Below are 23,962 nucleotides of genomic sequence, written 5' to 3'. Positions count from 1 at the left end.
AAATAGAATATGGCATAACCACAAGCATGGCAAGAGAAGGCTGTCCATCAAAAGTCAGTGAAGCATGAGACACTTTACACGTAGGTGGACTGCATTTAACCAGTTATGTGACTTAATGATAACTGGCTGCCCCAGAATGAATTTTGTTGATTCTAAAAGAGGGGAATACTTAGGAAAACTCTGTTTTTAGATTTAATTTATTTGTAAAAATCTTTTGCAAACTATACTGATAATTAAGCATGAATTTAATCATGCTTAATTAAAATAATTAAGCATGACTAAATTCACTTCCATGTTAGTTACTTAGGGTAGATTTATGGCATAAAACCCCAACTCAAGTCCATTTCAATTTGAGGTTGTAATACTACAAAATTTGGAAAAGTTCAAGGAGTTGAATACTTACATGATGCACATTTCAAAATGCATTTTGCCAAAAAATACAGAAATGGGTAAGAAATGGAACTGATAATTGCATCAAAGTTGTGATCTGAAATTAAAGCCATTTCTAAATTTGTTATTTATATTGGGGAATATTTTAAATTACTTTCATTCTAAAAGGAACATAAAAACGAATAAAAAACTTTTGTTAAACTATATAGTTAACAAACCAAATTCAAACAAACAATGGGCTTTATACATGACAAGAAATATAGGCAAAAATACTTTACACAAATATACACAGGTTTAGCTCAAAGAGAAAAAGCAGTGCTTGTGGACTCAATTAAGTTGAGAGAAGGCAGGTTTAAGGAATGGCCTCCGAGCACTCTGAGGGATAGGCAGGGCCATGAAGCCAGGTTTCCTCCTTGCTGGAGAAGCATGTTTAGAGACTCGATCTGCATGCATTGGTCTTCCTTTAGATGAAGACCAGTTTCCACTGCAAAATTAATGTAAATTGAAATGATGTATTAGTTTCCATATTATTCTGAAACTTATGCAATATTTCAAACAACTAATCATTCAAAACATTGTGGTAATTTAAAACAAAGCTATTTGATTCGTCAACCTTTAACGATTTTTCATTCCATGAAAAGAGGTGTCTAGTCATCAAGTCCTAAACTTTGAGCCATTTCACTGGGATAAGTTACACACTGGAATTTGTCAATCTGTTGTTGTCAATCTGTTTGGGTGTTGTATCTGAAGTGCTCCAAATCAAACACTGACCCTTTAGAGGAGTTCTGGTTGTTGTAACCCCTGCGCCTTTTGGGGTTCTTTGACGAGGGTGGTTTTTTTTTTCTCTTCTGTCCTTGACCTGTGCTGCTCCTGAAGGAGGCAGACTTGTGGCCATCTTCATCACAATAATCATCAATAGTGTGTAAAGAGCCCTCAGCCTGCTCCTCATCTTCAGCAGGAAAGAAAATAATTAAGTAAATGAATTGTTAGAGGTTTATGTATTAATATTTAGAAATTTAAGACAACAGAACCCTGCATAATATAAATGAGAATTTCAAATTTTATTTCCTGATATGTACAGCAAGATGTGTTCAACAACTTGGCACCATTTGTTTGAACCCACCCATGTTTCAAGTAATAAAAATAAATAAATAAATAAATAAATAAAAATATTGGAACATGTGGCTGACCAGTTTTTCTTGCTGGAAACACCACTGTGCCATAGACATCATTTTGTAGCCCATTTATTTCACTACACAGCCTATTAATACATTAGTAATGTATGAAATTAGTTCATAGCTGTTTGCAGCCTGTAATTAGCTACATATGTCAATTTACTGTTTTGTTTAGAGAGGCGATTAAAAAATTAGACTGCAAATAGCTGATTGGACAAATAAGTAAGTATCAAGACACAGTGGGTAATAAGCTGATTAAAAACTGATACTTTTGTGCTATAAAGTTTCTCATGGCCAAGTAGCCTATATGCAGTTATTATGAAGCTATTTAATTTGATATGAAGTGTAACATGAGTGTAGGAATTTTTAGCTCAAATTAAGGCCACACCAATTTAATTAGTTGGTTCTCGGAATCGCCGCTTGAAAAAAATGCAAAATAAAAGAAAAAAATCGAAATCAAACTCCCGCCAACAGAAAAGGTCACGTGACGTGAGGTCACATGACGCTGAAAACCAATCAAATCGCCCCTTTCACTTTAGATAAAGCCTTGTGGAAGAAACATGCCTGTGGAGTGGAATCCTACAAAGCCTGTGTTAGGATATTCAGCAAACAGAAGCGTAAAATCTTTGATAGGTATGTTGAAATTCTGTTTACTGGTTTGCCTGTATTGTTTGGTCTATGTCCACCGCTAATTTTACCATCAGAGCATTTTTTAAATTTTATTTTTATTTCGCCCGCTCGCTTCATATTTTTCCTGAAAAAATCCGAGAACCAACTAATTAAATTGGTGTGGCCTAAAGGGGAAATTAAATAACAATTATGACGTAACCTAAATGGGAACCATTTTGTTCAGCAAAATTAGTCATAAATACAACCCCAATAACAAAAAAGTTGAAACTGTTTCAAACGTTGAAACTGAGAAATTTTGTTTTTTGAAAAACATATGCTCATTTTGAATTTGATATGAGCAACACATTTTAGAAAAGACGGGACGGGGCAACAAAAGATCGAAAAAATTGTGTAATGCTTAAAATAAATAAAACAAACAAACAATCTAATTTGGTTAATTAGCTACAGGTCAGTAACATGATGTGTTTATTAAAAAAAAAAAAATTAAAAAGGGCATCCCAGAGAGGCGGAGTATCTTAGAAGTAAAGATGGGGAACAGTTCACTGCTCTGTGAAAGACTGCATGGGCAAACAGTGCAACAATTTAAGAATAATGTTCCTCAATGTATAATTGCAAAGAATTTGGGATCACATCATCTATGGCGGGCGGCACGGTGGTGTAGTGGTTAGCGCTGTCGCCTCACAGCAAGAAGGTCCTGGGTTCGAACCCCGGGGCCGGCGAGGGCCTTTCTGTGTGGAGTTTGCATGTTCTCCCCGTGTCCGCGTGGGTTTCCTCCGGGTGCTCCGGTTTCCCCCACAGTCCAAAGACATGCAGGTTAGGTTAACTGGTGACTCTAAATTGACCGTAGGTGTGAATGTGAGTGTGAATGGTTGTCTGTGTCTATGTGTCAGCCCTGTGATGACCTGGCGACTTGTCCAGGGTGTACCCCGCCTTAATTTCCGTTGCAACATGAAGATTCAGCAGATCAGGATACCTTCAACTATACATCTTCAGTGAGACTGTATCCACGGTAGCCTCAAATTATTGTTGCTGTGAGACAGGATTAGAACCTAAAGTCTTCTACTGTACTCCATCTGCCTCAGGGCTTGATGTACTGTACTGTGTATTCAGAGTTGCATTTCTGTTCACTAGAGCTGTAATGAGTGTTTATTTGACTTAGCATAGCCTTCGTCGTCTTGAACTCCTCTGACAATTCTCAGCTGACCTTTCTTATAAAGACGGCATTTCTGCCCACAGAACTGCCACTCACTTGGATGCATTCTGTTTTTTGCAGCATTCGTGGAACACTTGAGTTCGTTGTTCATGAAAGTCCCAGGAGATTGGCAATTTCTCCTACATATGTACTGGTCTGCGGCACGGTGGTGTAGTGGTTAGCGCTGTCGCCTCACAGCAAGAAGGTCCTGGGTTCGAGCCCCGTGGCCGGCGAGGGCCTTTCTGTGTGGAGTTTGCATGTTCTCCCCGTGTCCGCGTGGGTTTCCTCCGGGTGCTCCGGTTTCCCCCACAGTCCAAAGACATGCAGGTTAGGTTAACTGGTGACTCTAAATTGACCGTAGGTGTGAATGTGAGTGTGAATGGTTGTCTGTGTCTATGTGTCAGCCCTGTGATGACCTGGCGACTTGTCCAGGGTGTACCCCGCCTTTCGCCCGTAGTCAGCTGGGATAGGCTCCAGCTTGCCTGCGACCCTGTAGAAGGATAAAGCGGCTAGAGATAATGAATGAATGAATGAATGAATGAATCATCTATGGCACATAATGTCATTAAAAGATTCAGAGAATCTGAAGAAATCTCTTTATGCAAAAGACAAGGCTGAAAACTGACATTGGATGCCTGCAATCTTCAGGCGCTCAGATGACACTGCATTTAAAGGAGATATGTCTGTAATGGAAGTCACTGTATGGGCTCAGGAACACTTTAGAAAACCATCGTCTGTGAAAACAGTTCATTATTGCATCCACAAATGCAAGTTAAAACCAGATATAAACAACATCCAGAAACACCACAACCTTCTCTGGGCCCAAGCTCTTTTACGATGGACTGAGGCAAAGTGGAAAATTGTCCCGAGGTCTGGCAAATCAAAAGTAGAAATTCTTTTTAGAAATCATGCACACCACATCCTCCAGGCCAACGAGGAGAGGAACCATCGAGCTTATTAGTGCACATTTCAAAAGCCAGCACCTATGACGATATGAGGGTGCATTAGCGCACGATATGGGTAAGCTTGTACATCTTGGAAGGAATCATTAATGCTGAATTTTATATATATATATATATATATATATATATATATAAATCTCCTTCTCACCCCCGGCGGGGGGGTGGTATCCATGTCATCCTCAAGCTCGGGTCCTCTACCAGAGGCCTGGGAGTTTGAGGGTTCTGCGCAGTATCTTCGATGTTCCTAGGACTGCGCTCTTCTGGACTGAGGCTTCAGATGTTGTTCCTGGGATTTGCTGGAGCCACTCTCCCAGTTTGGGGGTTACTGCCCCAAGTGCCCCCACTACCACGGGGGCCACGCAACCCTTGACCTTCCACATCCGTTCCAGCTGCTCTTTCAACCCTTGATACTTCTCAAGTTTCTCATGTTCCTTCTTCCTGATGTTGGCGTCAGCTGGGATCGCCACATCTATCACCACCACCCTCTTCTGCTCTTTGTCCACCACCACTATGTCCGGCTGGTTAGCCAGGATCTGTTTGTCAGTCTGGAAGCTGAAGTCCCACAGAACCTTGGCCCTGTTGTTCTCAGCCACCTTCTGTGGTATGGCCCATTGGGACTTGGGTATTTCTATTCCATACTGGTTGCAGATGTTCCTGTATACTATCCCAGCCACTTGGTTGTGCCTCTCCATGTACGCTGATCCAGCTAGCATCTTACACCCTGCTACTATGTGCTGGACTGTTTCAGGGGCTTCTTTGCACAGTCTGCATCTTGGGTCTGATCTACTCTGGTAGATCCTGGCCTCTATGGCTCTTGTGCTTATGGCCTGTTCTTGTGCTGCCATGATTAGTGCCTCTGTGCTGTCTGTCAGTCCTGCATTATCCAGCCACTGGTAGGATTTCTTGATATCAGCCACTTCCTCTATCTGATGGTGGTACATGCCATGTAGGGGTTTGTCTCTCCAGGTTGTCTGTTCCTCCTCCTCCTCTGCACTCTCATCAGGGTTCTGCTGCCTGAGACATTCACTTAGCAGTTCATCCTTTGGGGCCATCTTTCTGATGTATTCTTGGATTTTCGATGTTTCATCCTGGACCGTGGTCTTGACGCTCACTAGCCCTCGGCCTCCCTCTTTCCGCTTAGTGTATAGTCTCAGGGTGCTGGACTTGGGGTGGAACCCTCCATGCATGGTGAGGAGCTTTCTAGTCTTGATATCTGTGGCTTCTATCTCCTCCTTTGGCCAGTTTATGATACCAGCGGGGTATCTGATGACTGGTAGTGCGTACATGTTGATGGCTCGGACCTTGTTTTTACCATTCAGCTGACTTTTCAGGACCTGCCTTACTCTCTGGAGGTATTTGGCTGTGGTTGACTTCCTTGTGGCCTCTTCATGGTTTCCATTAGCCTGTGGGATGCCAAGGTACTTGTAGCTGTCTTGGATATCACCTATGTTGCCCTCTGGTAGGTCAATCCCTTCAGTCCGGATCATCTTGCCTCTCTTTGAGACCATCCGGCCACACTTGTCCAATCCGAATGACATCGCTATGTCATCGCTGTAGATCCGGGTGGTGTGGATCAGCGAGTCTATTTCTCGCTCATTCCTGGCATACAGCTTGATGTCATCCATGTAGAGCAGGTGGCTGATTGTTGCCCCACTACGGAATCGGTACCCGTATCCGCTCTTCGTGATGATCTGACTGAGGGGGTTCAGGCCTATGCAGAACAGCAGTGGTGATAGCGCATCTCCTTGGTATATGCCGCACTTGATGTTGACTTGGGCAATGGGTTTTGAGTTGGCCTCTAGGGTTGTCTTCCACATTTCCATTGAGTTCTGTATGAAGGTCCTTAGGTTCCTGTTGATCTTATACAGTTCCAGACATTCCAGTATCCATGTGTGTGGCATTGAGTCGTAGGCTTTCTTGTAGTCAATCCAGGCAGTGCACAGGTTGGTCTGTCTCTTCTTACAGTCTCGGGCGACTGTTCTATCGGCCAGTAGCTGGTGCTTGGCTCCTCTGGTGTTACTGCCGATTCCTTTCTGTGCCTCGCTCATGTATTGATCCACATACTTACTCATTTTTGCCGCAATGATGCCTGACAGGGCCTTCCATGTTGTGCAGAGACAGGTAATTGGCCGGTAGTTGGATGGGATGGGTCCCTTCTGGGGGTCCTTCATGATTAGGACTGTCCTGCCTTGGGTTAGCCATTCTGGGTGGGTTCCATCCCTCAGCAGCTGGTTCATCTGTGCTGCTAGGCGTTCATGGAGTGCAGTTAGCTTCTTCAGCCAGTACGTATGGATCATATCGGGGCCTGGTGCTGTCCAGCTCTTCATCTTTGACACTCTTTCTTGGACGTCTGCTATTGAGATGGTTACTGGTTCTTGTTCTGGGAGGTTGCTGTGGTCAGCTCTTAGGTCCACTAACCATTGGGCATCGGTGTTGTGTGATGCCTTTCTTTCCCATATGTCTTTCCAGTATTTTTCCACCTCAGCTCTTGGTGGGTCTGACCGGTTGTTGTTCCCCTGCCATTGAGAGTACACCTTGGCTGGTTCAGTGGAGAACAGCTTGTTTATTCTCCTGGCCTCTCCTTCCTTGGTGCATCTCCTCAACCGGGTGGCCAGAGCTGTTAGTCGCTGTTTGGCAGTTTCGAGTGCCTCTGGTATGGAGAGTGAGTTGTACTTCCTGGGCGCCCCTTTATTCACCATGTTCCCTTTCTGTAGTTCAGCTAGCTGGCTAACTTCTCTCCTTGCTGCCTTTATCTTGGCCTCTAATCGTCTCTTCCATGGTGGATACTGTTTGTTATGTCCCGAGCCCACCTTGTGTCCAAGCATCTCCATGATTACTGTTGCTGTACTGTGTATCAGCTTGTTGGTCTCAGTGATTGTTCTTGTGGAGATTGTCTTCAGAGCAGCATTCACATCTACTAGTAGATCTTCTGAAGGTACTTGGCAACTCAGCTTCGGTATTCGTCGGGGGCTCCAGGTTTCCAGTTGGGTCACGATCTTCCTTCTCAGATCAGCAGCTCTTGTGTTGAGGCTGTTAGCTGTTGGGGCTTGGTACCCAATCTCTGGTTGTGGGGATGATGACATCTCCCCGCTGACCTGTCTTCCTGGCTCCCCCTTGCCGTAGCATCGTTGTTGTATTTCATTAATCTCTAGTTGTGATAGCAGATTTCGATTATGGATGTTGGAACACTGGGCTAATAGCTGTTTCTTTGTTAGCCTTGATTGTGGGTTTCGAAGTATCCAATGGTCCCACATTCTCTGCATGTATCCCCTCTCTCTGGGATTGCTTGTATAGTAGCATTCCAGCAAATCCGTATTTTCTGTCCTCGTCCATCGATGTCTTGTTCCAGTAGCCCATTTCTCATCAGTTTGCCCTGGTTCCCTAGCAACTGACGCAGACCTTGTTGACCCGGGCGACGTCTGAGCCGGTATGACTCTATCAGTTATGTTTTCACTCATTCCTGAGGTAGGCTGATATATCATGAGGGGTTTTGCCTAAGGACCCTTACTGGATGATGTTTTGCCCCGACCGGGATTCGAACCCCGATCTCCTGCATAGTACAGTGAGCATTACCACTGTACTATCCAGCTGACATATATATATATATATATATATATATATATATATATATATATATATATATATGTGTGTGTGTGTGTGTTTCAGAGCAAGATGCTGCCATCGAGACACAATCTTTTTTAGGAAAGGCTTTCCTTCTTTCAGCAAGACAATGCCAAACTGCTTTCTGCACATATTAAAACTGCATGGCTCTGCAGTAAAAGAGTTGGGGTTCTAAACTGGCCTGCCTGCAGTCCAGACCTGTCTCCCTTTTAAAACATTTGGCACATTATGAAGCGCAAAATACAACACAGGAGACCCTGAACTGTTGAGCAACTGAAACTGTAGATCAGGCAAAAACGGGACATTTCCCTTTCAAAACTACAGCAACTGGTCTCCTCAGTCCCCAAACGTTTACAGAGCGTTGTTAAAAGTAGAGGTGATACAACACCATAGTAAACCTACCCCTATCCCAACTTTTTTGAAATGTGTTGCTGACACCAAATTAAAAAATGAGAATATATTTTTCAAAAAGCAAAATTTCTCAGTTTCAACATTTGATAATGTTGTATTTGTACCATTTTCAATTAAATATAGGGTTTCCATGATTTGCAAATTATCGCATTCTGTTTATATCTGGAAGGCATCATTAATGCTGAATAATATATGCATGTTTCAGAGCAATATGCTGCCATCAAGACAATCTTTTTTTAGGAAAGGCTTACGTATGGGCGCTGTGTGAGATGGCTGACTATCCAGTAGCTCTGTAGTTTTTAGCTCTTTAAACCTCTTTTGTTCCACCTTTTTTTTTTACTTTTCTGCTCTTCTTACGAAGACAGTGTGTTTTACTATATAACATGGATATTTTTAACTTTAACATGCAACCAGGAGCCAGTTTTCTCACTTATTCGAGAGAGGAGCTGCTGGCCCTGAAAACAATGGGACGAGCCGGGATACGACACCCCATCCCGGCGGAGCTGAGTAGGAAACCCAGGGGCTGCAAGGCTGGAGCTAAGCTAAAGGCTAGGCTAGCGGACAACCGGCGGTGCTACAAACCATTCATTCCCTCCGTTATCATGGGGAATGTGAACTCGCTGCCGAATAAAGTCGACAAGCTTTCTGCTCTGAACAACCAGCGGATTTACCGGGAGAGCAGCTTATTTATCTTTACGGAGACATGGCTAACACACCTTGTACTGGATGCTAACATGGACCTGCGGGGATTCACTGCTGTGAGAGCCGACAGAGACACTAACACATGCGGGAAAAGCAAAAAGGTGGGGGACTCATCATTTATGTGAACAACCGCTGGTGTAACCTGGGACACATCTCCGTAAAGACAGTTTTATGTTGCCAGGACTTGGAGCTGCTAGCCGTTAGCCTGCAGCCATATCTGCCGAGGGAGTTCAGTCACGTGATCACCATCTGTGTTTACATCCCTCCAAGGGCAGACGCAGCCACTGCATGTGAGGGGATTCACTCTGTCACAGCAAGGCTGCAGACACAGCACCCTGAGGCATTTATCATCATTTCTGGGGACTTTAATCATGCTACTTGGGACTCTGGCTGCTTTTGACCAGGATGTGGATTGTCCAACAAGGAACAACAGGACAATTGACTTGCTGTATGCTAATGTGAGGGATGCATACAGAGTCACACCCCTCCCCTCACTAGGGAAGTCTGACCACAACCAGGTTCTTCTACAGCCGAAGTACACCCCCCCCGGTTCAAAGGCAGCCTGCAACAACTAGCTTCATCAGGAGGTGGTCCCCTGAAATGGAAGATGCCCTCAGGGACTGTTATGACATCACAGACTGGGATGTGCTGCTTAGCCCACACTGTGAGGACATAGAGGGGCTGACACACCGACAGATTACCTTAACTTCTGTGCAGACATGGTCTCCCCTGCTAAGACTGTACGGTGTTACCCTAATAACAAGCCATGGGTAACACAAGAAGTCAAAGCTGTCCTCAACAGGAAGAAGGCTGCCTTCAGGAGCAGGGATAGGGAGGCAATGAAAGCAGCACAGCAGGAGGTAAAACGCTGCGTGAGGGAAGCTAAGGACAGCTACAGGAGAAAAGGTGGAGCGGAAGCTGAAGAACAGCATGAGGGAGGTCTGGGAAGGTGTGAAAACCATCACAGGCCACAACACAAAGACCAGAGTCGTTGAGGGGACAGTGGAGAGGGCGAATGAGTTGAATGACTTTCAAATCAGTTCAACCAGCCCATGCCCCCCCTCACTGCAGCCATCTCTCCTTCTTCCCTCAACACACCTCCCCCAGTCATCACAGCATCCCCCTCCTCCCCCACCTCAACACAGACTCCTCCATGCATTACTGCAGACTAGGTCAGAGGTCAACTGAGGAAGCTTCACCCCAGGAAAGCAGCAGGCCTGGAGAAGGTGTGTCCCCAACAACTGAAGACCTGTGCTACTGAACTGGGTGAACCACTCCAATGCATCTTCAACCTCAGCCTGCAGCTGGGGAGAGTGCCAACCCTCTGGAAGACATCATGTATCGTTCCAGTTCCCAAAAAGAATCGGCCCAGCGAGCTGAACAACTTCCGACCGGTGGCACTCACTTCACATCTGATGAAGATGTTGGAGCAGCTCTTCCTCAGCCTCCTCAGGACAGGAGGACAGAGGATGGGAAGGAGGAAGGAGCAGCAGCCTAGCCTAACAATAAGCAATACCGGACAATGTGCAATATAATGTGCAATATCTCTCCTGCTGCCCCCCCTTCCCCATATCTTATTCTTTTTATATTTGTATATGTAAATAATTTATTTTAATTTATCTAGAAGTTTTCTCTATTTATTTTCTCTGTTTATCTGTAATGATGCTGCTGGAATCTTAATTTCCCTGAGGGAACCCGCCCAAAGGGATCAATAAAGTTTTATCTAATCTAATCTTTACAGTTCACACACCATCTCAACTTTTTTGGAATTGGGGTTGTAGATCTACCAGATCATATTTCCAAAGAAGCCTCCTGACTACTTACTTTTAAATTACAATATTTCTGGATCTAACTGTTAAAATTTTATGAAATAAGTAATGTATTACTAAAAATGTGCATTAATTATTTTTAAAGGTGGTGAGTTTCAATGATTTGAAATTTATTTATTAGTATTCCAATTAGTATGAAAGAGCCTCCTAAACTCACTCACTCTCGAGCAGCTAGATCAATGTCTCAATGCACCTTAATAGAAGATAACAGAAATAATCCTTAATTCTTTAACACTGCAACAAAATTAACTAGTAATGAGACCACCACAGAAACATGCTCACCATCAGTATATAGTAGGGATTACTTCATGATTTTTTTTCCCAATGGCAAAATATTCATATTATTACTATAAAGCCACACATAACTAACCACATCAGATCAGTGATTAGCATGTTTAACTCCCCTTTGAGAGCACTAATTTCCTCATCAAAATCATCACCTTGTATACTAGATCCCTTGCCTGCACATTTCTTCAAAAATGTACTACCAGAAGTAATTAAGCCCCTTCTAAAAACAATCAATTCTTCCCTTAGCAATGGCTATGGACTTAAATCCTTAAAAACTAGCAGCTATTAAACCATGGATTAAAAAATGTGACCACGACCCCAGTCAGCTGTCTAACTGTAAGCCAATATCAAACATCCTCTTTGTCTCCAAGAGCCTAGAAAAGGCAGTTGCACAGCAGTTATGCTCATACTTGCATAGGAATATCATTCATGAACTGTATCAGTCAGAATTTAGGCCTCTTCATAGCACAGAGACAGAACTGGTTAAAATATTAAAATGACCTAATACAGGCGTCTGATCAGGATTCTCTCCTTGCTTATGTAGCTTATTGCAGCTTTTGACACCATTGAAGTCCTACTATTCTCTTTGATAGACTAGAAAATTACATTACAGAGCATTTAGTTTTTTATGAGGTAAAGGAGTAGATCTGGAGGGTCCTCAGCAAGGTGTTATCTAGAGACCCGTTGAGCCATCTTTTCGACGGCCAATACTAGAAGTCGACAGGTAATTTTCTGCAACGATGGGCTTCAAAATTCCCATTTGGGGATCCTTTGGAGTGTGTTGTGTGCACTTGGGACCCCGTCATTATGGGAAACACCTCAATGTGATTTGAGTACAATCAGCACATGCATACAAGGACACTTTTCACAGAGACTTCGTGAAGTATTCTGTCAAGTATGCGGTGGTAGATGGATTAAGTGCAGAAAGAGTGTTTATTAGCAGGCGTGATATTTACAAAAACGAAACAAAGCAGAGTCAAACACGGCTACAAATAAACGTCACAGTGATAATACTTCACAAAGCCTTTATCCCCTTACATGCATGTGCTGATTGCTCTCAAAATCATCATCAGGTGTTTTCCATAACAACTGGCTCCCAAGCACGCGCACAATGCGCTCCAAAGGATCCCCGAATTAAGTCTCAGTGAAGGTTAGGCTATGCCAAGCCACTGTGTTACTCATGTTCATGTCACTGGATAAGAATGAGCACTTTGGTCCAGTTCTGAAATAACAGTTATTATTTTAGAAGTCTTACCTTTGTGGAAATGAAGTGAGCATACCATAGGGTTTTTGACCTGTCCGTTCAACACCGAGTCCTGCTGAATGTCCCCCCCCCCATTTTTCCCTTCTATGTTTAGAAATCTCTACTCCCCCCGATGAATTACTTCCGGTAAAAAAAAAAAAAATCGGATGTCTGTTTCATTCAAAACGATTTGCACATGCAAAAATGCAGCAAAATCTTCCCATGCCGATCAATAACAATTAACTGGGCCGAATGAAGCACAACAAGCGTGCACCCTGTCATGGTGGTATAGTTACCATTGCTACGGAGTCAGGTGACCGTGCAAAGCCTCTATTCGAGAAAATTATGATGAAACAAAAACAAGCAATGCTAGTTGCACTGGCAGGCCAAAATAAACCCCAGTGGACAAGTGGGGACCCCAAACACCACAATAAATCTGCATCCCACGTGCATGTTTCTCCGGTACAATGTTTGCTCTCCCTTATTTCTGAAGCAGGACACGATTTGCTGCTCAGAACCGATAGCCGCACTCCCATTGGTCAGCTTGTGGCACGGCAATCAACCATAGTCCTCGTTTCATACTACAGCCAGGTTCAGCTGCCGGCCCTGGCTGCCCGCTATATTGTTGCCATGTTGAGGAAGACGCAGAACTTTTCATGCAACCTCATCTGAGGCCTGTGTGAAATCTCTAATGCTTACATGCACTCAATATGTACATATAAAGGTTAGCTTCTGTGGTTGGGACAGCCATTACCAATTTACCACACCATGCTAATCAGGACAGAGCATTGCAAAATTAGGCACAAAGGCTACATGCACTATAAATTTTCTTGAAATTATTTGAGTTGACTGATTCCTTTTTCAGAAATTCACTACCTAAAACACCTTATTTTAAGAGCTTCTCTCAACTGCTTTTTCATGCCAATATTGCACCAGAGGGCCCCCAAATTTGCTTCAATATTTAAAATTTTCCTGGGGGAGCATGCACCTGGACCCCCCCAGCAGGTGCCTCCACCGACACCCTTCTCTCAATTTCTAGATAATACCCTGGTCCTCAGGTATAGTGTGTTTTGGTAAACTAGATGCTGTCGCCACCTGTTTATATGTTTCAAAAACTGAACACAATGCTCTGTATGTTAGTTGTAATATATTTTTAAATTGTGTGCATACATGCAGCAAGATTTACTGAAACCTTTATCATAACAGTAGTGGATTGAATCAATTATTGAAGAACAAAGTCCCCTGAATAGTTTGATAAAAACTAACAATAAGACAAAAATCCTAGGACAAGTTCTCAAAAGCAGGTTTTGCATCTTATGCAAATTAACAAATAAAAAAAATCCAAGTACATTGAGTTAAATTTGTTCTTGAGGCTTTTTTTTTAATATAAAAAGGTGGAGACTCTTTCAGATTTTTCAAGTGTAGGTCATAAAGGCAGGACTCCCTGTTCTGCCACTCCTCCCCCCTCTGGCTCCTGCCACAGATTGTGCTCACACACACCCCTTTCAGCATCTGACATGTCACCCTCACAGTTCCCCCCCCAACACACACACACACACACACACTCTTGACGTTCATTAACACACTGAACTCAGGGACTGCACATTTCACTTTACCTCGCTCATTTGCACTATTCTGCACTACCTCACCTTAACAGCCATTAGTTTATTGTTTATACTGCTTATTTCATGTTTACCTGCTATACCTCAAGTGCCCTTGACTGTTTATTTGCACCAATTTACGTGTGTGTTTTAGTCCATGTCTAGTTCTTATCTAGAGTGTTTATACTGTTTATATCGTTTGTTTGAGTGTTTAGTCTATGTCTAGTTCTTATCTAGGAGTGTTTATTCTGTTTATATTGTTTGTTTTTTCAATTATTCTATTTTTATTTATTGCATTGCCTGTTTGCACCGTGGGTCAGTGAGGACTGAAATTCCATCTGTGCTGTATGTCGGGCATGTATAGCATATTTGACAATAAAGTTGACTTGACTAAAAACAATTTTCCCTGACAACCAGTTATTTTTGTTTAGTGGACCAAAAGCTACTGAATTCAAATCACAGACTTCCAATTTTATTAGGTTTTTTTCTTTCCTAATAGAACAATTAATTAATTTAGGGCCACATGGCCCTAAATTCTCCGCCATTTTTGCCTGCTTCAACATGACCCAATTCAAGATACTACATCATGCATCACGTGGTGGGCTTTCCCCATTCGAGCAAAGCATTGTGGGATACAAATTTGAAACAGGAGAGAAAAATGGAGAACGCGAGTATGCGAATGAAATGTGGAAGACCGACTACAATAACAGAAAGCAAAAAGACACTGTATTGCAAAGGAAAGGAAATGCAGGACCAAACTTATAAATATCGGTGATCAGCGGAGACGGTGAGATGATCAAAGGTAAACTTGCGCATGCGCACATGCACTTCCTCTGTTTGCTTGACTGCATGAACCGGGCGATCTCATGCACATTATTTTCTATGAAATCCCCTCAAATTAGAGATGCTCCCAGTCACAGTATTGCCTGATATTTTGTGAGATATTAGAGAAATAAACATGCATTATTATGACCAAGTTTCAGAGAGAACTAAATTTTACTGATTTTATTAAACTGAAAGGTAGTCTTCCTTTAAAAGAGAACCTAAGGAATAAGGGGGGAGGGGGAAGAGGAGGAGGAGAATGATTCTCTTTGGAGGGCTGACGGTTTTTGAGATATGAGCCAAAAGGTAAACCACTTTGCTAAAGTGCCACCATATGGTCAATTGGGCTCATCTCTCTTGCCTGTGTAGCTGTAGGGAATATTACTTAGTACTATGTACTGACCAAGTTTTATGTCTGTAGGAACTACAGTTCGGTCTACAGAGTCAGTTTTGAAGAAGAAGAATGTTAATGAAAACAAAAGGGTTCTAGCACTACATGGCTTGGCTCCATAATTATAAAAACAAACAAAACAAAAACCAACCAACCAACCAACCAACCAACCAAAAAAAAAAAAAAAAACTAACCGGATACTCATGGTGGCATTGTGTTAGATTTGGGCATAAAATAATCTGTTGAGCTTTTCAAGTCCTCACCTAGCAGCTGCCATTTTGAATATTTCTGCAGTAGTTCAATGAGTTCAGCTCCATACTTCTCCAGTTTGTCCTCAGTCACACCATCAATCTGCAGCAGCACTTCAGGGTCAGCAGACAGTTTTTCTGCACAGAGAAAAAAGAAAAAAAAATCATTACTCTCAATTCAGATCAAGATGCTGGGGAAATGGGTCCATTAATACAGGAAGCACTAGAAATGCAAGGTACATACCAGCAATATTGGTGCTTCACTGTAAATTTAATCAGTTTCATAAAATTAGTGTCATTAAGTGATGTCATAAAATATCCCATCTGTATTATAGAATTTTTGTTAGTAATTAAAATAGACTTTCAAACAAGTCAAAACCTCAATTTTAGCTGAAGAGAAATAATCATCATAGACTTGATTTCTGAAGGCTTAGATCACATTTTGAATAGTTGGGCTTCTTGCAATAATAAGTAACAACCACAAGAATTCAATAAAATGTTCAATAAAATAAGATTTACAGAAATACAATGAGAAACACTAGTCAACTACCTAACTAACAAAAGAGAGGGAGAGATAGAGAAAAAAAACGCATATCAGAAAGAACCTGCACTCTACTCTAGAACTTGAGTCTGTGTACATGTTCACGCTGTGCTTATGAAAACGATCGATCAAGATTTTTAGGTTTTAAAAAAGCTGGCTTTGTGCATGCATATTGAATGACACTCAGTGCGCTTACATGCACATCCAAATCGAGCTACTGTCAGTAATCGAGCTAAGGGTCCCAGCAGGGGTGCCAGAGAAATCCAATCCTACATGCACACAAGGGAATCGAGCTATTGTGTGAGGTACATTGTACACCCGAGCCACAGGTGGCGCTACACGCCCCATCGTGTTGGTACACTTCCGGTTGTCGTCATGAAGAAGAGGAGTGATTTCCACTTTACATTCACACCACATGTCATTGCCACCTGTTGGCTACAAACTGTCCTGCGCAGACCACTAACTACGTTTACATGCACATCCAAATCGAGCTGCTGTCGGTAATCGAGCTGAAGGTCCCAGCAGGGGTGCCAGAGAAATCCAATCCTACATGCACAGTGTTTAAATCGAGCTATTGTTATGAGGTGCATTGTGCACCCGAGCCACAGGTGGCGCTACACGCCCCATCGTGTTGGTACACTTCCGGTTGTCATCATGAAGAAGAGCTATTCAAGAGTATAAACAAAGTGACTACAGGCGGAAATTAGCATGCACTGCTATAACCTGGTACAGACATCTGTCCTGACCACAAGGATAATGTTTAATTTTGTGCACTGTCCCTTTTAAAAATAAAATAAACTCAAAACTCTAAGAAGAGTGTTTGTACGAACAGAAGTGTTCCTAATAAAGTGGGCGGCTAAGGTGAAGTGTCGTGCCGACCGAGGCTGTTTTTTTTTTTTTCGACACAATTCACAGTTATGCAACAGCTGTACAGATGTATTTGGTGATACAGTAAGTGAGCTAAATTTTAACAGTGCAAACAATGCCACAAAAAGAAAAGATTCATGCCGTTGTCATGCCGACCGAGGCTGTTGTGTTTCCCTTGTGGTCTTGTCACTTCCGGAAGGGGCAGTGCTGAAGTAAGTAGCTCGAATATGTAGCTCGATAGGGTTTACATGCACTAAGTAGCTCGGTAGAAATCGCATAATCTAGGTCGTGTAGCTCGATTCCAAGAAATCAAGTTCGGTTCAATTTCAGCCGAATTAAGGTGTATACATGGCATTTTGAACCTCGATTTCAGTCGAGCAACGGCAGAAATTCGATTCTCTCTATGTGCATGTAAACGTACTGACTGTTTTGTAAGACAACTTATTTTGCACAATTGTATATTTTTCTAAAGTCCATTTTTTGCTTACAATTTAACTTATGTCTTAATAAACACACAAAAAGTTCAATTGTTTTGTTTTTATTGACCTTCAGATGTTGGACACACACACACACACACACACACACACACAAATACAGTGACTTGTTTATGTACACAATTCACAGCTATGCAACAGCTGTACAGATGTATTTAGTGATACAGTAAGTGAGCTAAATTTTAACAGTGCAAACAATGCCACAAAAAGAAAAGATTCAGCCGAGTGTTATGTACAGACGTGGTGGCAGTGTGTTTTTTTTAACATAATTAACAGTACACGTTGTGTACAGATGTGCTACAGTAAGTGAGTTTGATACAGACAGTGCAGACTCTCCTTGTTCCTCCTGACCTCTTCTGCTGCTCGCTACTACTACTGTTGTCATGCCGACCAAGGCTGTTGTGTTTCCCGCTTGTGGTCTCGTCACTCGTCACTTCCGGAAGGGAAGTAAGTAGCTCGACAGCGTTTACATGCACTAAGTAGCTCGGCTACAATCGCATAATCTAGGTCGCGTAGTTCGATTACAAGAAATCCAGTTCGGTTCGATTTCAGCTGAGCTAAGGTGTTTCCATGGCATTTAGAACTCCGACTTCAGTTGAGCTACGGCAGAAATTCGATTTTCTCTATGTGCATGTAAACGCACTCACTGAGTGGTAATATAGTGCACTGAGATTGTTTTGCATACAGTACCAGTCAAAAGTTTGGACACACCTACTGCTTTGGAATCAGTATATTGGGTTTTGTTTGTAGTTTAGCACCACTTTGTGGTGATTTGCAAATAACTGTTTTGAAGTGGAAGTTAGCTAATAACAGGAAGTTTTGTCCCCATGGTTCATGAACCCAACATAACCGCGTTACAATCCTATCCATCCTTTGCTTAAAAGACCACAAAATGGCTTCATCCGTAAGTCGTTCATTATTTACAATTATAGTGGCAAGTTTATATTGCTATTTATAGGTTGAATACAGTGTTTTGGTGACGTTTAGTTTATTTCCAGCTTCATATGAATGTGTTGGTATGTGATTGTTAGAGGTGGTATAAGCCTGTATGGATGTTATTGACTTAATTTAATTTCTAATTATTTATAGTGACATACTTTGTTGACCATGATTTATGTTTTATGTATTTCTTCTGCTGATGTACTAGAGATGTCTACTTGTTTATAATTGGTGCTCTTTATATTTAAAAAAAAAATTCAAATTTAATATTTTCTATTATTAAATCCTGCCAATCACAATAACCTGCCTGTTCCTTGAAGGATGAAATTCCGGATCATATACTGTTAAGCTGGATGTACTGCTTAAAAAAATGTTGCCTGCAACAAATCTTTAGTGAGAACAGCACAGTAAAAGGATGATCACTTAATGTGGGAATATAAGAAGACTTTGAAGATAGACAAGCTACACTGCACTTCATCACCATGGAATACACAGCCAAGCCAACAGAAGGAAAAGGCTCAATAGATTGTGTTGAGACAGGTTTGGTCCACTCTCACAATCAATCCAGAAGATCAGGTTCTTCATGCTCATCAACAAGCTTGACAAGTCAGCTTAGAATCAGGCCAAGTTTACATTAGACCGCATCTGTCTCGTTTTCTTCGCGGATGCACGGTCCATTTACATTAAAACGCCTGGAAACGCCGGGAAACGGGAATCCGCCAAGGTCCACGTATTCAATCCAGATCGTGTCTGGTCCGGTGCTGTGTAAACATTGAGAATACGCGGATACGCTATGCTGAGCTCTAGCTGGCGTCGTCATTGGACAACGTCACTGTGACATCCACCTTCCTGATTCGCTGGCGTTGGTCATGTGACGCGACTGCTGAAAAACGGCGCGGACTTCCGCCTTGTATCACCTTTCATTAAAGAGTATAAAAGTATGAAAATACTGCAAATACTGATGCAAATACTGCCCATTGTGTAGTTATGATTGTCTTTAGGCTTGCCATCCTTCCACTTGCAAGTGGTAAGTGACGCGCATACCCGATATGCACCGAGATCACACACACAGCGGCTCAGTCCCGAATCACTGCTCGTGCACTTCACTCACGCGCTCTGTGAGCTGCGCAGGGCCGGAGTGCGCACCCTCCAGAGGGCACTCGCGATTTGGAGCGCAGGATGCCTGCGGAGCCGAGCGTATCCGTGTATTGGCGTTGCTGTATGCACGCGAATCGTGTATTGGCGTTGCTGTGTGCACGCTAATCGTTTTAAAAACGTTAATCTGATGATCCGCTGATACGGTCTAATGTAAACCCCACCTCAGTAAGAGCCCGTGCCAAGGCAGAGGCAGCCAAAACCAGGCTGGTCTTTATAGAAAAGGTGACTGAACTCAAAATTGAGAAAAGCTAAGCTGGAAGCCAGAACTGATCACATTAATCTACAGTGAGAAGCTGAAGCTGCCCAGGCAAAAGCTTTAGTGCTGGAGACAGCAGCAGCAGATATGGATGGATCTGACCACATTAAACATCTTGAGTTCTTGCCCCTTCAAGAGAGTACATCAAAAATAACTGAGGACTGCGTCACTCACCATGCCCTGCATTACTGTAAACAAGCACCTAAAGAGGAGAAGGATGTCCCCCCCTTCACCTCCAATACTCACATCCTGTCAAGATTACACTGCTCAGAACAAGGTCCAGCCATAGATCATCAATAAGAGGCCAATGTCCCAACACACACACACACACACACACATTCACACAGATTTACTACAGAGAAATTATGACCATCAGCAAAGTGTTCTGCGTGATAAACCACCACACTTAGCCAACACAAATCATGACACCATTACAGCTCATCTTGCCAAATTTCATAATAGAATAAAATCTCTTTACTGTATCATTAAAAACCATACAACAAAATTTGGAGTGCAACTCCAGTAAGGTGCCATTAGCACAAAATAAATAAAATTTAAAACAAGAAAAACCCTTCACACATTCATTGATGTACCACACAATAACAAAAAGGACAATAAATAACAACCAATACAAAGACAACAAATGAGTAATAGCAAAAAAAGAAGAAAAGATTATTGCACATATATGAGAAGAAAGATTCATCTTGTAGAACTGAGTCCATTTAAGGTGCATATTGCTGTAGGGAAGAGGACAGCCGGTGATTTTTTTTTTGAGCTGTACTTATTACCCTTTGCAGAGCCTTCTTGTCTACTGCTGAGCAGCCAGCATACCATACTGTGATGCAGTACACCAGCACACTCTCAGTGGAGGAGTAGTAGAACATCACCAGCAGCTGTTCGTTCAGACTGTTCCTTTTCAATAACCTCAGGAAGTGCATGCAATGCTGAGCCTTTCACAACAGCCGCGGTAGCAGCAGACCAGGTGAGGTTGTCAGAGATTTGGGTACCAAGAAATTTGAAGTTGTGAACCCTTTCAATGCATTCACCATCTACAAAAAGTGGTGGGGGGAATCTGTGCTTCACTTTCTGAAATCAATGAGGAGTTATTTGGTTTTCTTTGTGTTTAACGTCAGATTGTTAGAGTACCACCTTGCCAGTTTCAGAACCTCATTCCTGTACGCAGACTCATCTCCCCCCTGATATGAGCCCAACTACTGTTGTGTCGTTCACAAATTTTATGATGGTATTTATTGAATGGGCTGGTGTACAGTGATTAGTGTTTGGCTTATTACACAGCCTTGTGGTAAGCCAGTGCTCAGCATGATGGTGGGGGAGAGATGGGGTCCAAGCTTGACAGTCTGTGGGCAGTCTGTTAGGAAGTCTTTAATCCAGGTGCAGGTGTGAGTGGGGTGGCCAAGGTCAGACATCTTGCTGATCACTATATTTGGGATTATTGTGTTGAATGCAGAGCTATAATCAGTGAAGAGTATTCTCATGTAGTTCCCACTGAGTTCCAGGTGGCTCAGTGATGAGTGGAGGGCTATGGCGATGGCATCTGTCCTGTCTATAGACTAACAGGTGCTAGTTAAAGACTGAGGGGGAGACTGATATGGAGGTGTTTTAGTACCAGTCGCTCAAAGCATTTCACAATAACGGGAGAGTGCAACTGGCCTGTCAACAGTGGGCTTCTTGGGGACAGGAATAATGACCGATAATTTCGGGCAGGGTGGAACGATGGCTTGCACTAGGGATTGGTTGGAAATGCTGGTGAAAACAGTGGAGAGCTGGTCAGCGCATGCTTTGAATACTTTTCTGGGTAGTCCATCAGGGCCAGCAGCCTTCCTCAGGTTCACCGATCCAAGTACGCATCTTGCTTCATATTCCTGCGTTTATGTTGGTGGATGTGGTACTGCTGCCCTTATAATTAGTAATATGTGTTGAATGCCCTGCTATATCAGTCTTGCATTTTTGTCTGAGAAGTGGTCCTCAATTTTCTTCTTGTTGGCCCATTTGGCATCTTTGATGCCTTTTTTCAGATCAGCCCTGTACAGTGTCATGTCACCTGACCTGAAGGCAGTGTCACGGGCCTTGAGGAGTGTCTGGACCTCCTTTGTCATCCAGGGTTTCTGGTTAGGAACAACCCTGATTCACATGTTTACAGTCACAGTGTCAATGCAGTGTGTGATGCAACATAGTATAGTCCATGTATGTGTTTCCAAGTTCGAATGCTCAAATAAATCCCATTTGATGTGTGCAAAGCAGTCCTGCAGTTGAGAGAGGGCCTCCCTCAGGCCATGTTTGATGATCTTTGTGATGGGTTTGTATGCTGGGATGAGGAGTACAGAGAGGTGATCTGATGGGCCCAGATGTGGAAGAGGCACAGCTCTGTAGGCATGCTTCATGTTTGAATACACATGATCGAGCATATTCCTCCCCCTGGTAGCACATTTCACATATTGGGTGAAATTGGGAAGTACAGTTTTTAAGCATACTTGATTGAAGTCTCCAGCTATGATGTGGATACCTTCAGGATGGGCTTGTTGCTGTTTGTTAATAAACACTATGCAGACGAGCTAGTGCTGTGCAAGTATTAGCATCCGGTGGAATGTAGACAGCCGTAATAATTACTACTGTCCGCTCTCTTGGCAGATAGAGGTGTCGACACACAACTGACAGAGCCTCCAAGTCAGAGGAACGGTGCCTGTCGGTGATTCAGCTGTTTGTACACCAGTCATTATGCACGTAGACACAGTCCTCCTTTGCTCTTACCGGAGTCTTTGCTTCGGTCCATGTGGTGGATTGTGCGGCCTGCTAGCTGCACCAAAGCATCGGTTATCACTGGGTGAAGCCAGGTTTCCGTTATTAACATAACACAGCAGTGTCTGATGGACTTGTTGGCTGCCATCTATAGCTCCAATTTGTCCATTTTGTGAACGATGGATCTGGCGCTCAAGAGAAAGATGCTTGGCAGCAGTGTTTGTGCAGCTGCTTCATCAGCTTAGCCAGCAGGCCCACCTGGCACCTCCATTTCTGCTTCCTCTCCCTACGCTGACTGTGTCGCTTCCTGGAGACGATAATCCATGAAGACCCTAATCCATGAAGACCCTGGTGATCTGGAGATGTCAGCTGGCATGTTGTGCATTCTTTGAAAGTTGTTTCTAACAGCGGTACTGTGTTCTAGTTTGATATTAACTCTCCGGGGTCTGCGGGTATTTTCTGACACTAATGATTTTGGCATGCTCCGATTTTGTTGTCAATTTCAACAAATCTAAGCAGTATGTTCAAAAAGTCATGAGACTTTTTTGTATTCAGCAAAAAAGAACTTGTGTAAACAGTAAGGAGTGTCATTAGTGTGCTTGCTAAGCACAAAGCAGCGTGAAGCAGCAAGCACATTATTGCTGTTCTTAAGTTTACTTTATTCATTATTATTTATTCACCCGTTTTTTGGCACTGCTACTACTCCTACGGATTTTGAGATCTCGACACCGTTCCAAATCTGACATATCCGGCCTGAACCACACACACACACACACACTCGCTGTTAATCTACTCAGCACCATGTAGATCATGTTTTTATATTAAAAAAAAAATTTTTAGAGTGCGAAGTGTCAGGTCGTGCGGGAAGTTGAGCCATTTTAAACCAAGATTTTAAAGCACGCAGGCGTGTGCACACACTGCCAAAGACTTCCTGTAGATTGGGGGGGGGGGATTTTGCAGCACAAGATCTCATGTTTGATCCAGTTTCTGTCAGTGACACTTTGCCATGTTGTATTTTCACTGTGTAAATGCAGTCTGCTTCGAGTTTGTGCTTTCTTTTTAGCATCATTGTGACATTTACAGTGGTGCTTGAAAGTTTGTGAACCCTTTAGAATTTTCTATATTTCTGCATAAATATGACCTAAAACATCATCAGATTTTCACACAAGTCCTAAAAGTAGATAAAGAGAACCCAGTTAAACAAATGAGACAGAAATATTATACTTGGTCATTTATTTATTGAAGAAAATGATCCAATATTACATATCTGTGAGTGGCAAAAGTATGTGAACCTCTAGGACTAGCAGTTAATTTGAAGGTGAAATTAGAGTCGGGTGTTTTCAATCAATGGGATGACAATCAGGTGTGAGTGGGCACCCTGTTTTATTTAAAGAACAGGGATCTATCAAAGTATGATCTTCACAACACATGTTTGTGGAAGTGCA

At 42.7% G+C, this 23,962-nt stretch overlaps 1 protein-coding gene across 3 annotated transcripts in view; it reads right to left on the bottom strand.

Annotated features, from left to right (window-relative positions):
* Positions 1 to 224: 224 nt before the first annotated feature.
* The window catches only part of blm (BLM RecQ like helicase), a 102,491-nt gene continuing 78,753 nt past the window's right edge, over positions 225 to 23,962 (bottom strand). For all 3 annotated transcript variants that reach the window (XM_060924034.1, XM_060924037.1, XM_060924035.1), the window contains exons 18-20: positions 15,521 to 15,643; positions 1,162 to 1,339; positions 225 to 874 (exon numbers count right to left, since the gene is read on the bottom strand). In XM_060924034.1, the coding sequence (XP_060780017.1) occupies positions 718 to 874; positions 1,162 to 1,339; positions 15,521 to 15,643 (458 nt within the window). In that variant the 3' untranslated portion in view covers positions 225 to 717. The remainder of the gene's footprint in view (positions 875 to 1,161; positions 1,340 to 15,520; positions 15,644 to 23,962) is intronic.

Source organism: Neoarius graeffei, chromosome 6 (genome assembly GCF_027579695.1).
Source record: "Neoarius graeffei isolate fNeoGra1 chromosome 6, fNeoGra1.pri, whole genome shotgun sequence".
In the NCBI taxonomy this organism is placed as follows: Eukaryota; Metazoa; Chordata; class Actinopteri; order Siluriformes; family Ariidae; genus Neoarius; species Neoarius graeffei.
Note: the sequence above shows the minus strand (reverse complement) of the source record. Positions and strands in the feature narration are given on the sequence as shown.